This window comes from Berghia stephanieae, chromosome 8 (genome assembly GCF_034508935.2).
Source record: "Berghia stephanieae isolate SIO BIC M18660-M18661 chromosome 8, UCSD_Bste_1.3, whole genome shotgun sequence".
Taxonomy (NCBI): Eukaryota; Metazoa; Mollusca; class Gastropoda; order Nudibranchia; family Aeolidiidae; genus Berghia; species Berghia stephanieae.
Genome location: NC_088367.1, coordinates 36573843 through 36589039, shown reverse-complemented (window position 1 = coordinate 36589039; position 15197 = coordinate 36573843). Strand labels below are relative to the sequence as shown.

Below are 15197 nucleotides of genomic sequence, written 5' to 3'. Positions count from 1 at the left end.
CATTTGTATTGGATAAAATCAACCTTACTTAAAGTCAACAAATAGATCTGGCTGGATGGTGTTGGCTTTATCAGAATTCCACTGTATTATTACCTTAATTTTACATAAAGATACAGGAATAGAATCCTCGTCAAATGGGATACATTCAAATTACCAAGAAATAATTATGACAAAGAGACAATGATTTCAAGTGAATAAAAATATTATCCTTTGGAAAAATATGAATATTAGTTGAATGTGTCTTTCTCAGCAAAGAATCCCACAAAACCAAGCAATTCAGGAAAAGGACAAGTAATGCAGGAGAGCAAACTAGATATTTGCTTCATTATTATAGAGACTTCCACAGCCCATAAAGAAAGTTAAGGACCCACCACCCATCTATCCAGATGTAGTTATCGAACCACAGTACCCAACCAAATCCGAGTGGTCAGGGAGGCCAGAAAAAAAAACAAAACAACTTGAGCTTTTATATAGAGCAATATCCATTAAACGTGCTCAACCGGCTTTTCAAATGGTCCCTGGGCAACAGCAACAGGTAATGTAGGACGCCTACGCCTGTTAGGCGATATTACAATTTTTTTCCGACAGAGACAATGCAGTTAACATTCAGGTAATCATTTTACACTTGAGTACAGTGAGAGAATATAAGTAAAGAGTCTTTTCCAGCGATTCATACCACAAAGCTGTACACACACACACACACACACACACACACACACACATACTTGTATGGCATGACTTGTCAGGACCATAATTTCACACATGACTTGTGGGTACCTCTATTTCCAGTGGGTTTAGGAAACATACAATACGTTGTATTGGTGGACAAAACAGCCGTCTATGATGGCAGGTGTCGTTTTTTAGAATACGTCAAATAACAAAGGTTTGACTAGAGTATGTTTGGGCCTCACTTTACACCATCATTGTAGGGACATTGTGTAGTCATTGTGAGGACTTGATGAGACAGGGCATTACAAGTGGGGACTCACTTGGTGTGTAAACTGTGCACATTTATTGCAAGGACCTGTGTAAACTGTGGCCATTACTTGCAGGGACCTTTGATGTGTCTACAGTAGACATTACTTCTAAGGACCTTTGAGAGTTTAAACTGTGGCCATTACTTGCAGGGACCTTTGATGTGTGTCTACAGTAGACATTACTTCTAGGGACCTTTGGGAGTTTAAAATGTGGCCATTACTAGCAGGAACCTTTGATGTGTGTCTACAGTAGACATTACTTCTAAGGACCTTGAGAATTAGATGCCCATCTATACGGAAAAGAATGTAAAAACAAAAGAAGAAATAGGACATTAAGATAGATCGGGATACTCCAAACAAAAATGTTCCTAACCTTAGGCTGTACCCGACTTGCATTACTATTGGCATATCATTTTTCTAGTCACTATGTCTGTATCAGAATGAAATGCAACCAAACATTCACTGCTCAGTAGATGATATCAGAACAATTCTGTCTTCATGAGGCTTTGAAATGATGACACTACAGGCCAGGTATCTACCAACTAAACTACCATATGGATCCTGATGTCAGATAACAATCTATCTTGTACACATTCGAATCATGTAGAACTGACCAAGTGAAAGTTCTCCCTCAATGCCAAGGGTAGTGTTCTGAACATTGACATATAATCATAAGGAGTATAAAGGGTGTTCAGTGGAATCCAGTCAAATCATCAAGACGGAAAAAATATGTTGATTTTAAATGAGGTTTGTTTATTCATAATCATAGCCAAATAATAATGCCAAATAATGATTAATAAAGATTTGAAGTTGATTCTGGGGAAATTTTAAAATTATCTTATTAAATACAGTGGAAACTCCCAATAACGACATTCTCTGGATAACGACACAAATCTCTAGTCCCTAATCTTATACTTAAATTATGTTCGTAGTGAAAATAAAAACTCTGGATAGCGACATACTCCCAATAAAGACATAATCTTCCAGTCCCAAGCGATGTCGTTATTGGGAGTTTCCACTGTATATACCATGATAATTATCAGAAAAGAGTGAAAAGAGCCATACTATAACTGAGGGAAATATTGAATTCCAATCTTAATTAATTTCAAACGAAAGTCCTATGAGAGCAGGAAGACTCAAAAATTAGTAAGAGTATACATCTTGCTCTCTGAGGTGTAAGAAGGGATGACAAAAATTACTTTTTGCATTATTGATGGGATGCTGCTAGTCTATGCCACATAACTTTTCTGGACGTGTCTTAGTATTCAACGATGGTACCCATTTTTTTCTGGATAGAGAGGGCAGAAACAAAGACAGCTCTCATTGAAGCTAAATTCGGGTCCTAATGAATAGACAGTGCTCTACCGTTTGAGATGCTCGAACCCATATAACGAAAATACAACAAGAAATAGTCCATTCTTGACGATAAAGAAGCATAAACAATTTTTATACATAATGATGATATATGTGGCGGAAAAAACAAAACTTAATAAACTAACAGTGGTTTGAATTGTGTGTTCAAGAGCGCAAGCAAAAACATCTGAGGTGAGATCCTGAAAACCAAAGGAACAGATAGGTAATTTGCTAGCGCACCAGGGCGTATTTTTACAAACACATTAATCATTATTAAACAATTGGTAAAATTGACTCCATTTTAGCAAGTCAATGCATCTAATGTTTTATTGAATAAAATGGTATGCCAGAACGGGGAATGAAAATGTGACTTCTCAATAGTTTGATTAAGCCTAGATCTTAACTCGTCTAATAAGCAAAGATAATGACGTGGAAAAAGATAGAATCACAAAACATCACTTTATACAAGTTAACAAATGTCAAAATAGGAATGTTGGTCTAATTAACAGAAATGATTTTGATAACTATTCTGCAAATTGTTTTGGTTTAAGGACTATTTGGCTAAAATCACTTTCAGTTCATTGATACGAGTATAACGAGACAAAATAAAAAGTAATTTTGAATACTTTTGTGTTCATCTGGTTTTGACATTTTCCACAATATAATGGTCAGAGATAACATTATTATCATCAACAACAAATTGTCCTGTAATTGGACATATTATTATCAGTATCATTATTGAAAAAAAAATATGTTCATGTTTTCATATTGATTTTAAGTTGATGTCAAAAACAACATAGTATTGAAATTTTTATAAAGAGAGAGAGAGCGAGAAAGAAAAGAGAACGAGAGAGAGAGGAGGTCGGAGGAAAAAGTACTGATCACAAATTGCATAAGGTACCAATTAATTGAATTAACAACAAATGTCTGTACATCAAGGCGACAACAAGATAATGCTTAGTTTATGTACTACCGTACATACAATAACATAGGGAACAAATTTCTATTTTCTAGTTTGAACATTTTTTATGTAATATTTGATTTGTCTCCAGGGTCTGTTTGCTAAGATTGGAGAATTTCTCATAGCATTTTCAATGTTTGCTTTGCCAGGCAATCTTTCTAAAAAGAAAAAATTCCCTAATTCCTTTTCAACAGCTTTTCTTTCTTCCTCAGACCACCCTTTCCTTTCTTTATTCACTACTCTGTTTGTGATTTTCTTTGATTTATGAGATTCTCTAACAGTATCAGCCTCCTGACAGTTTTCAGTGTATGGCATTATCGTCGTACTATCAGGGGTCATGCTGCTACATCCTGTGTCACCGCCTTGAACGCAGTCGTCAAGGTCATCCTCATCAGCACTTAATTCCTCTCCATCAATTGCTTCGTCTTCAGCAAATTCCAGCTCGTCTAGATTCTTTCCCTTACACTTGTCAATTTTTCCTTTCTCCAGTTGCAAGAGAATCTTACTAACTTTCGCAAGTTGCATCGTGTCCTCTGGAAGACGATAGTATTCTTTATGAACAGACTTGTCATGCCCCATGAAGACAGCCAATGCTTCCAGTTCATTCTCCTTCAAATCAAGCAGCTGACATATTGTTCCAATATGTTTTCTAAGTGCTGTAGATGTCAATAAGTCTGGCTGATCTGCTCCACATGCAGTGGCAAATTTCCTGAGAACATCTGAAGTTCCAAGTACATTTTCACCTTCACCGATAGCACCAAAAACATATGGGTTATTGTTAGCAAGCCCACTGGATTGTCTGAAATCGAGGAGCAAGTCAATACTATCCTTGTGAGATTTGGGTAGAAGAACTGGCACTCGTCTCCCTCGCTTTCCTCTAATTTCTACCCTTTCGAGTTGTTTGGCTAAGTTTCTTTCAAACTTACTCAAACTCTGCAGGATTTCCCCTTGTAGAGATTTTCCTGAAGCCAATCCATTCTGATAGTTTTCAATTTTCATTTTCTGCATCTCACCGCCTCTTCGTCTGTTAAAAAGAACCACCTGTGCTAGAGCAATCTCAGCTAAATTTCTCCACGTATTTGGGTTTGGGTGTTCACGCAATTGTGTTATTGCATCTGTTAACTTGGATTTAATGAAACAATATAAAAGCTGCACATCTTTTGCTAAAGGTAGTCTTCTTGCTGTGTTAAATCTTCTTTTGTGAAGAGTGTGCAGAGCTCTCGATGATATTTGATGTGACCAGTCAGAAGAATAAAGTTTGGTAAATGCTTCAGCCTGTTTCTCTAATAGAGTATCTCCTGATTGCAAAGCCTCTGATTTCAAAATGTCTGCACAGGCTTTTAAGGAATGGCCTAACTTTAAAGCAAGTGAAGGTATTTCATAAATTCCAGTGATGCAATTGTACTTTGCTAAAACTTTGACAACTTTGACAACAGTTGAAAATAACAGGGGGTCAATGCACTGTGTAATATTTTCAATTTCACATTCGTTTTTCATTTCATTCAAAAAACGGCCAATTTCTCTCATTTTTTGTTTTATGTACTGGTATTGATGTGGCTGGTCTAAAAATTTAGAAAAAGATTTTTCCCATACTGCAAAATGACACTGTCATGGCGACAAAGGAGGGAGATCCTATCGGAACTCATTGTGTTTAAAATCTTTTCTTCAAAATCACTATTATCGTCTTCCTGTTTACTTGAAAGTAAAAGAAAATTTGTATTTTTCTTTGAGCTTTTGGTTTCATTATTGAAGGCAGCACATTTTTTCTTGTGACGCCATAAATCCTTCCTTAGAAAAAGTCCAAAACATTTTTCACAGGTTGTAAAAGCCTCTAAGTTGTCAGTTATTGGTTGCCTTCTAGCCGGAATCAAAAAACCTTTTTTTGCATCTATCACTGTTTTGTTGTGTTTAAAATCCCCACGATGAAGCAATAACTGCAATTCCCTCTTTCTGTCCTTGGTACCTACTTTATGGGCTAAAGCTTTTGCCACTTCAATTTCCCCACTATGTACACTTTCTAAATGCCTAGCCATTTTAGCATAAAGTCTACCACAATACAAACAAGAATGTCGTTTGTCCCATTTTCTTTTACCCCCCGATCCTCCTGGCACCATTTTCTGCACAGTCATGTCATCTGCTTTCTGTGGAAGGTCAGCCTCCTGATCATCGAGCTGTGGGAGAGGGATGATGACAGACTCGCTACCACTTTCTACCTCACTCTCTGCAACACAAACTAGACTTGCAGTTGTAGGACTTCTTTGGTGTTCATTGGGGTCTGAAAATGCAAAAATAAAAAACATGACTTCACTTGCTGTTGTGCAATTCAAAGTACTTATGCATACCATGTAGACCCCAAGTGTGTCGCAATAGCCGAGCGGATAAGCCATTGCACTGTGATATGGGAGATCTGGGTTCGAGTCCCACTTTTGGCACTGCAATTGAACCTTGGGAGAGGTTATTTGCACACACTGCCGCTGCTCTTACAACGACATATGGTTCACGGAAAACCAAAAAATCATTTCCCCTTCTCGGGGTGAAATATTTCACCAAAAAAAAGTGCTGTCTCAATTTTGTAGGTTAACATGACTGGTTACAACTGACTCATTTGGATAGAATAGTAGACTATCTCAAGGCATTAAAAAAAAATCATTCTTCTCTTCATAAAACAATTTGGTAATAACCATGCAATACAACTAATGCTCAAGGCCATACATCTGTGTGACATGTGGGATTGCACCAGTGTTGTCACAGTATAAAATGAGTTACAAACAGGTTTCAAGGGATCAAAGTACGTACTATTATGGGTAAATTAGAGTATATTCCTGCTTATTGTATTTGGATTTTAAATCTAAAGCATCACAGGTTCTTATTTACCTTTGTCATCAGCATCCTCAGGATCGCTGTCTGTTTTGCAGCTAGAAGAACTCTCTCCTGAGCTTTCAGGGACATATTCGTCTTCACTGTCCATTTCTGAAATAAGATTGTAAGAGGGAATGATGCTTGCTTGTATCTTCAAAACAGTTTGTTGGGTTTAATTTTCAGGTTTTTAAGACATTTTTAACACAAAAAAGATATCGTAATGTGCTCGTCAAGGAAGCTAAATCATAAATCTAACTTTTTCATACTGATTCATTATTTATATTCCTTGTTTAGGACAAAGTCGCATTCAACAAGAGGTCGCATTCAACGAGGTCAGGGGCCCTGTCCCAAAGACCTCGTTGAATGCGACTTCCACTGTAAACAAATTGATACTCAAATTTGTGATATTTTAGTTAATTGTCCAATGCGTCATTCACTATTCCCCAAACAGCAACATTTTTAAAACGGAACATGATGTATCGCATATTTCTTCTGAAGACAGAATTAATTCGGCATTGTATTTGTATCTTTTCTATTTCACTAAAAACACCTCATCACAGGTTATTTACCTTTGTCATCAGTATCCTCTGGATCGCTGTCTGTTTTGCAGCTAGAAGCACTCTCTCTTGGGCCTTCGGGGACATATTCGTCTTCACTGTCCTTTTCTGAAATGACCATGAAAAGTATATATCAAAACATGTGTGCAAAATTGAAATGAAGTTTCTCTTTACTCCAGAGAAGCAAACATCAGATATATTGTAGATGTAATTCTCTAACCATATAGTCTGGTTATGTCTTTGAAAACTAACTTGGTTAGAGAATTAAATCAAGGAGATGAAAGTACAATAATCAAAACTCTTTTCTATAACTGACCCCCACCATCTTCATTTATGTTACAGACTAAATGAAAGAGCAATGCCATCATTCTAAACTCAATATTGTGAGAGGCAGAGGAAGAGAGAGAGAAAGAGAAAAAGAGAGAGATAAAAAGATTATTTCATTTCAAAATGCAGTATCTAAAAGAAAGGATATGATTTCTATGATAAGATTATCAACAATAATTTTCATCTTTGTTGCAGAGCACTGCTGGTTGTTTGGCCTGGCAGTGAACTTTCTCATTAATGAGGGGAAAATAAGATATTTTTGGCTCACTCTATGACAACCCAGCTGGATTGTCCAAAGTTAATTAAGAACCGATGGAAAGTTGTTAGTGATAGACTATATGAAATGTAATAGTAATACACATTATTAGAAACCAAAATGAGCTACTATTAGGCCTGTAATGACTTACTTTCTTTTTCTTATCTTTAATGTGAGTAAACAGGCATTCAAATACGTAACTCCTTAAAGGACTTCATGCCAATAAGACCAGAGCCTAACCCTGTAGCTCGGAGCTGACTAGTAGCAATTTCTTGTTACGCTTTGGATAGGACACTGGTCTTTTGAAAAGTACTTTACACCCATTTCCAATAGGTCTAATGATATCCAGCTACCCACTTTCTGCTGGATAGGTAGGGGGATTGGAAAAAATTCTAATGTCTTTTTTGCCTGAACCTGGAATCAAACCCGGGATATCTGTGTGATAGGCCACAACTCTATCAACTGATCTCAAGGGACCCTCAATTGAGCATTTGAATGCCATGTAAAAGTTGACAAGCATTCAAGAGGTAATAATATTCCTTTTGGTTTGAGTGGTTAGAAAAGCAAAATGAAAATGATAAAATCAAACTTACTGCAATTACTGCCTATTTCTTCAGGAATTTGTCCACCACGACGAGGAGGCCTTAAGTTCGCACATCTCTGATTCTGGAACAGAAAATATATTAGAATAGAGGATTAGAAGTAGACTTATGCAGCTATATATATGTGCATTCCAATCTGGCATCTCTCAAATGGCTCTACCCAGACTGACAGTCAACCAAAAAAAAAAGGTACATTGTTACACAAACAATACTATCATCTGCATTTTTTGCTAAATAGGAGCCTAAAATTTGCCAAAAATAACGTCAAAATGTGCCAAAAGTGCCAAAATTTGCCAAAAATTGCGGGGCAGAGTTAGACGTGATATGATATTTAACCCCTAAACTCCCCATAATCCTTGAAAAAATGTATGAAAATTAAATGGTTTCCAATTTTTTCCAACTTTACTTTTAGATAAAATGGTGTTTCAAATGAAATCTATTGCCCGTTATATCCTGACAAATAATATCATTAATTCCAGCTAAAAGTGAAAAAGAAATCACAAGAAAACGTTTTTTCAGAAGAAAAAAAATGTCAAAAATCGGAAAATTTGCCAAACTTTGCCAATTTTGTGAAATTTGCGGAAGGGCCCGGAATTTGCGGCCGCAAAATATGCAGATGACAGATAATAGCATTAAACTATGAGCATACTTAAGAACGACAACTCAGAGCAAAAAAGGATCTTGTTTTAAACTAAAGCATAAACCTAGCCGAGTCATCTCAGCCAATTAGAAAAGGCTTCGGTCATAATACATATTCCATGAATCAAACAAAGCAGGTCTTTGAATAGATAATTATTAATTAATCAATGACTAGAAAACTATGTAACCTTCATATCATTAACAATGTAGTTACCTCAGTCTTGTCTTTTGCTTTCTTTATCATCCCAGAATCGGAAAGTAAAGAAAAAACTTCATTTGCAGTTTTCAACGGTTTCTGAAAAAAAGAAACAATACAAATACATAAACTTTTATCAAAGAAAAAAAAATGTAGTGAGTGGTTGACTTTAGCCATGTAAAAAACATTTATTATACTCCAATTTGGAGGCTTGCATTTTAAAAACTCATCCCTCGTCAATTACAACAGTGGCAATTACAAATAAGTAAACCAACTAAGTAACCAGAAGAAATTAAAAACACATAGATCAGCAGATGAATCATAAATGATTCAAAGTCTACGTAGCCAAGAACTGTCAGTGTCTTAGTCTTAGTGTAGGCTACCCAGCCTACTGCAGACTGCATAGGAATTGTTAATTTTTTTTTCTTTTGATATTAGGGTTTGCAACAAGTAAAGGCATGTTTTAGAAGGTACTTTGATACCTGCATGACTCAAAAATGGGCACCTGAAATAGGGCCTGTGGCTGTGACCTTATTTTTTATTTTTTGATAGCTTCTTCTTTCTTTCTTATTTATAAATATGGATTTTCACGATGTTTGTGTCACATGCAGCTAGGCTTAGAAACTTGACAGGCCAGTCAGCGCCGATCACAAGTCTGACGTCATGGGGGATTTCCTTGGCTGCTGGAAATGTCAAGTTCGCGACCAGCGTGTCCAAGATTTCGAGCGTGTCCTTTCAGACTGGGGATTTCATTCGGCATCGTGTGTAGTTTGTGTGTGTGTATGCATGACTTTTTTCGTTTTATTTTCAAAACGGGGCCTGATAGATATGGATGCCAAGTTGGATTATTGAAACCCAAAGTTCCCGTATTTTTTTTGTTTGTCGCCTCTTGCTTTTCGTTTTATACTAGGAGTTTGTGTATACTTCTTCACCTGAGTCGCACCGCAACTATTATTTTATACAGCTGCCATTTTTGGAATTTTCATTAAAAGGCAGCAGTTGTGACGCTTAGTTGCGACTGAATCGTATCGTTCTTGCGGCTGTTTTCAAAACTGCTTTTTCACACCATTTCATAAAGAAGCAGGAGTGAGTCGCAACACAACTATTACTTTTTATACAGCTGCCATTTTTGGAATTTTCAATAAAAGCGCAGCAGTTGTGATTTTTTTTGACAACGGCTTCCTTTTACGGCTTTAATTTCACATAACCACATCTGACTATAGTCATTCTCCCGACACGCTTTTTTTTTGCTGTATATGAAAATAGTAAAAATAGCAGCTATAAAAGGAGAGATTGTTGCGATCCGATGGCGTAATTGTAAAGCAACTCCTGCTTTATTGGGAAATGGTGTGAAAAAAGCAGCTTTGAAAACAACTGCAGGAACGATGTGACTCACTCGCGACTAAGTATCATAACTGCTGCGCTTTTATTGAAAATTCAAAAAATGGCAGCTGTGTGCAAGTAATTGTTGCGGTGCGATTCACTCCTGCTTTTTAGTGAAATGGTGTGAAAAAATCAGCGTTGAAAACAGCCGCAAGAACGATATGACTGTCGCAACTAAGCATCACAACTACTGCCTTTTTAGTGAAAATTCCAAAAATGGCAGCTGTATAAAAATTATAGTTGCGATGCAACTCATGTGCTATTTAACGGCTTAGTCGTATCACAACTGCTACTCTTTATGTGAAAATGGCGCAAACAGCAGCTATAAAAAGCAGCATTTGCGATGCTACCTGGGCACGCCTTCGCATCGCGAAATGGATCTTCTCTAAAATCGCTGTCAACCCCCGCATCCCCCCCCTCAAATCACCAAGTTTTCATCATTTGACAATGAAATTGCGAAAATTGCAACACAAGAGTGATATTAAATCCGACCAAATTAATTGTGCGTGAAGATTTTTTTTACATATCAGAATTGTGAAACTTGGCATTAAAATCGCCAATTTGTCCTATATGGCAGGAAACCATTACATGTCATTACACACGTCATTAGTCATTACCATAGCACACATAGGTTTCGCTAAGGTCATTACACTACACATCTCACTCAACTGCCTTCATGTGCCACGAGTGAGAGGCGCCGGGTGAATGGGGTACCCCATAATATGTCTGTGAATTAGCATTGCCTCTGTCGGTGGGGATTCAATGGCATCCCATGACGTCACACAGAAATTAAGCAGCCAATCAGCAACGATCAAATATTGCGATCAGCGCTGATTGGCCTGTCAAGTTTCTACGCCTAGCTGCATGTGTTTGTGTCATTGTATTTAGTTTGCAATCAGTAGTCCATTGGTGTATGTTTTGTATAAATTGTAAGTGATTGAATAATAACATTGAGGATGAAACAGGAATATTTCAATTGATAACTGAGGTCAATTATAAAGCTTGTCCCTTTTTATTAATTATTAACATCATGACACTAAACTTAAAAATCTTATTCGATGATGTATCATAAATGTCATGTCCCAATTTCATCCGGCATCAGAAATCAGACCATCCCTGCAGCAAGCATGCATACCCCTGACGCCATTCATTCTTTCCTATATTTCATTACAATGTGACGGAAATAGATAAAAGTGGAGAATGCACACGATTTTTTTTAGTGATACTGAAACTGATATTGATGTTAATGTAAATCGAATTTCGAGAAATTTAAGATAGGTACCAGATTTTGTTTTTGTACTAACTTTATTTCTACAGCATGGAATTTAAGTGGTATCACTGTTCTTGTGTTGCAATACCTTTCCAATGACGTATGTCTTGGTCTTGATTAATTTTGAATTATTTTTTTTTGTCAAGTTCAAAGTCCGGTAGCACTGCTCACTGCACTGATGTGGGGAGAGAAATATCGACCCAAGAACATCGTGAATTGACTGGGAACCGCAACACTGCGATATTACTATTACCTGAATTTAAACTCTAAAAATAATAATAAGAGAAGGCAGCCCTCATTGCTAAGAATTTAACGCGGAAATCTTAACAATCGCCGATGCCGATAGCATAGCCATAGCGCAGAGCTCTAACTCTAGGCTGATGAAGTCGTAATTTAGTGATTTGTTTAGTTAGATTGGTAAGAGTAAGAATCCAAAAAATAATTTTAAGAGATCCGATCCCGAACAATTAAAACTAGACTTGCTTTTTATCCATATCAATAACTAATTAAAAGTGGGAAAAAAATATTTCTTACCCCTTTTTTACGTTGAAAAGTCCACATCTTCGCCTGTCAGTACAGTGTCAGCCGAGCGCAGCCATTGCAGACAAAAACTTCCGGTTGGCGTCTACCGTTTCAAACTCTTTTTCAGAAGAGCGGTACAAGACGCACACCAACGCAATTCAATATTTTCACACACCGTAAATTGTGTAAAATCCACACACACGTTTCAAGTAAAACGTCATTATTGGGACTTCGATGAAATTTGGTGAAATGGTTCAGGGCGTCAAAATGATGGTTTTAAACCAATACCATTATGGGGACCCGAGTGTAAGGCCCCACAATGACAAGGGGTCCTCAGAACGTTGGTGTGTAACCAGGTATTGGTCCCCATAAGTAATGCCATACAAGAACACACACACACACACACACAAAAAAGCGATAATATGACACAAAATCAAATAAGTTCTGGTTGCATGTGAATATGGAGGTTTAGAGTGGAAACATTGAAAAAACAAAAAGAATTTGAAACGTTTTTATCCCCTTTGTTTTTCTTATGTTAAACTCTGAACACTCCAAAGAGCAAACCGAAATTATCACTGAATTGAGAAGAGCAGCTTTCTATTTAATGTTGATATGGCCAAATTCTTTCAAAAGAAGTGACTTACATGTCCTTGACTTATTCATGCAGCTCCGGCTATTCTTTGCACTCGACAAGACTTCAAGCGCATTAGCTCACACTGTAATGACATAATACTCATGACAAAAAGCAGTAGAATGTGTACTCTCACTTGCAATTGTATCACTTTATTGCTGGGAACCTTAAATTAATATTAAAATAGAATAAATCAATCAACTCAATTTCATAAATGAAATATTCAATTCACAATTACATGATAAAGATTCTTTTTCTTAAAAAAGCACCAAAAAAATGGTCTCATTTTCTCAAACTCTATTTCAATCGCTGTACAATCACTGCATTCAAGAGTTTTGCTTCCTCCAAAGTCTGTGACTCCTCTGTAAGTTCTTTATTAGGGAACGTTGTCATCAGGCAGAAGCTCGATTGTGAATATTGAGGATTGGACCTGAGGTATCATGAGTTAAGAAAAAAATAACTTGTTGCCAACTTATTGCCCACAATAAGATATACTGATCAAAAAGCTTGAATGACTAATGGCAGCAGCAACACTTGAAAAATTTTGTGTCAAATGATAACCTAAAAGTGGAAATTAGCATATTTTACTTGATTATTGGACGTACTGAATATGATGCAAAGGACATTTATTAAATTTTAACCACAAAAAATTCAACAGCAGATTATTGAAAGCCGCCCTCTAACTTTTTCTCAAAATTGTGACTATGAAAATTAAAATCTAGTTAAATTTCCACCAATACTTTTTGTCTTTCACTTTACTATGTATCTTAACAGTCAACATAGGAAAATGTTGCAATAAATCAATCAAATATGTCAACATAAAAATTTCTCTTATCAACATGTGAGATTGTCAAAACTATATAATTTTATTTAGATTGAAACTTTCACTGGTGCTGCTGAAGAGTGCCATAGTTGATTGCTATAAAACTGAGACAATAAAAGTTGACCATCTTTCATTTGGTATAGGTAACATTTTGTTGTGATCAGGCTAAAACAAATGACCAAAAATCTTCAAGTTATGACAGGATCAGTGACTAAGCTGTGACATATAAACAATTCCATATAGATAGTGATATGATCAGGAAGTCCAGGGAAATTCAGCCTTAAAATTTCCTACCTAGAAGTGAAATTTCCTACCAGGTATTTTACCAATTCTTGCCATCCCCACAGTATTCTATATGCTTAAAAAAAACAATCCTACTTAAAATAGGTTTTAACTCAACACAATCCATATTTTAAAGTAAGAGCAAAGGTGAAAATGACCGGTCAAAAAAGGAGGAAATTTCTCAGAGCACAGATCATGACCCATCCATGCGACTATAATCTATAAATTTGAATTTCATTAAAATTTACTGAGATGCAACCCAAAATGTGTCTCGCAGCAATTTTTGACAACATTCTGAGGAATTTCAAAAGTTTAAAAACTGATAGCAACATATAAAATCTTATCTACTTAGAGAATGGTACCATGTGATTATACAATGTCAAAAGCCACCACCCGTCCCCATTTTCACTTTTAAAAATACTCATATGATTTGTTTGCAGGTATGATGTGGCAGTAAGTACTGGTACTAGTGGTAGAGATGATAGTGCAGTGGTAGTTGTTTATAATGGTTGTAGTAATGATGGTAGGGATAATGATGTGGCAGCGATTGTAGTCGTGATGATGATGATATGTTGGTTGTAGTAATAGTGGCGGTGTTAGGGATAGTGATGTGGTGGTTGTAGTAGTGGTAGGCATGGTGATGAATGTGGTGGTGGTTATAGTCGTGGAGGTGATAGGGATGATGATATAGTGGTGGTTGTAGTAATGATGAGGGTGGTATAGATGGTGATGTAGTAGTAGTTGTAGCAATGGCGGTGTGGTGGTGGTAGGGATGATGATAATGCAGCGGTAGTGGTTGCAGTAGTGGTGGTGGTGATGATGATGTAGTGGTTGCAATAGTGGTGGTAGTGATGATGATGTGGTAGTGGTTGCAGTAGTGGTGGTAGTGATGATGATGATGTAGTGGTTGCAGTAGTGGTGGTAATGATGATGATGTGGTAGTGGTTGCAGTAGTGGTGGTAGTGATGATGATGTAGTGGATGAAGTAGTGGTGGTAGTGATGATGATGTGGTAGTGGTTGCAGTAGTGGTGGTAGTGATGATGATGTGGTAGTGGTTGCAGTAGTGGTGATGGTGATGATGATGTGGTGGTAGTGGTTGCAGTAGTGGTGGTAGTGATGATGATGTGGTAGTAGTTGCAGTAGCAGTGGTGATAAGGATGATGATGTAGTGGTGGTTGGAGTACTTGTGGTGGTGGGTATGATGATGTGGTAGTAGTTGTAGTGATTGTATGGGATGTGGTAGTGGTGGTGATGGGGATGATGATGTGGTGGTGGTTGCATTTGTGAGTGGTGTTGGTGGTAGGGATGATGATGTAGTAGTTTGTAATAGTGATGGTGACACGGATGATGATGTGGTGAAAGTTGTAGTAAACTAATAAAATTGTGTGCACAGCAGTTGTCCTTTGTACATTTTCTATATCACATTTTAAGCAAGAAATTCCTGATTTTTCTAATTTTAGAGGAAATTTCACCCTCAATCCCATTATTTCCAACATTTCCGACCAATTTCCAACTTTCCGACTTCCCTGGACACCCTGTATGATTCACAACAAAATAA

The 15197-nt window shown here is 36.9% G+C and overlaps 3 protein-coding genes across 4 annotated transcripts in view; all 3 read right to left on the bottom strand.

The window, feature by feature from the left end:
• Positions 1 to 1709: 1709 nt before the first annotated feature.
• On the bottom strand, positions 1710 to 12093 carry LOC144978587 (uncharacterized). 2 transcript variants are annotated; one of them, XM_078924860.1, is made up of 6 exons: positions 11915 to 12093; positions 8746 to 8826; positions 7884 to 7956; positions 6720 to 6815; positions 6166 to 6261; positions 1710 to 5566 (listed from the first exon to the last, which is right to left on the bottom strand). In XM_078924860.1, the coding sequence occupies exons 1-6, from the start codon at positions 11939 to 11941 to the stop codon at positions 4854 to 4856; spliced, it is 1086 nt and encodes a 361-aa protein (XP_078780986.1). In that variant the 5' UTR covers positions 11942 to 12093; the 3' UTR covers positions 1710 to 4853. The 2 variants fall into 2 exon arrangements, with proteins under 2 accessions (XP_078780986.1, XP_078780985.1); XM_078924859.1 differs by lacking the exon at positions 11915 to 12093 and having other exon boundaries at positions 8746 to 9042.
• Positions 3334 to 4818, bottom strand: LOC144978586 (uncharacterized). Its single transcript, XM_078924858.1, has one exon. It carries the CDS (start codon positions 4816 to 4818, stop codon positions 3334 to 3336), a length of 1485 nt encoding a protein of 494 aa, XP_078780984.1.
• Positions 12094 to 12663: 570 nt separating the features above from the next.
• LOC144978588 (NSFL1 cofactor p47-like) overlaps positions 12664 to 15197 on the bottom strand; it is a 42076-nt gene continuing 39542 nt past the window's right edge. The window contains exon 10 of the mRNA XM_078924862.1: positions 12664 to 12963. Coding sequence (XP_078780988.1) covers positions 12831 to 12963 — 133 coding nt within the window. The 3' untranslated portion in view covers positions 12664 to 12830. The remainder of the gene's footprint in view (positions 12964 to 15197) is intronic.

Excerpts from the sequence above, each read along its gene's own strand:
- LOC144978587 (XM_078924859.1), bottom strand. The coding sequence starts at position 8,904 with ATGGCTAAAGTCAACCACTCACTACATTTTTTTTTCTTTGATAAAAGT. Across the intron at positions 7,957-8,745 it reads AAGCAAAAGACAAGACTGAG|AATCAGAGATGTGCGAACTT; the intron begins GTAACTACATTG and ends TTTCTGTTCCAG. Across the intron at positions 5,567-6,165 it reads TGAGGATGCTGATGACAAAG|ACCCCAATGAACACCAAAGA; the intron begins GTAAATAAGAAC and ends TTGCATTTTCAG.
- LOC144978586 (XM_078924858.1), bottom strand. The coding sequence starts at position 4,818 with ATGAGAGAAATTGGCCGTTTTTTGAATGAAATGAAAAACGAATGTGAA.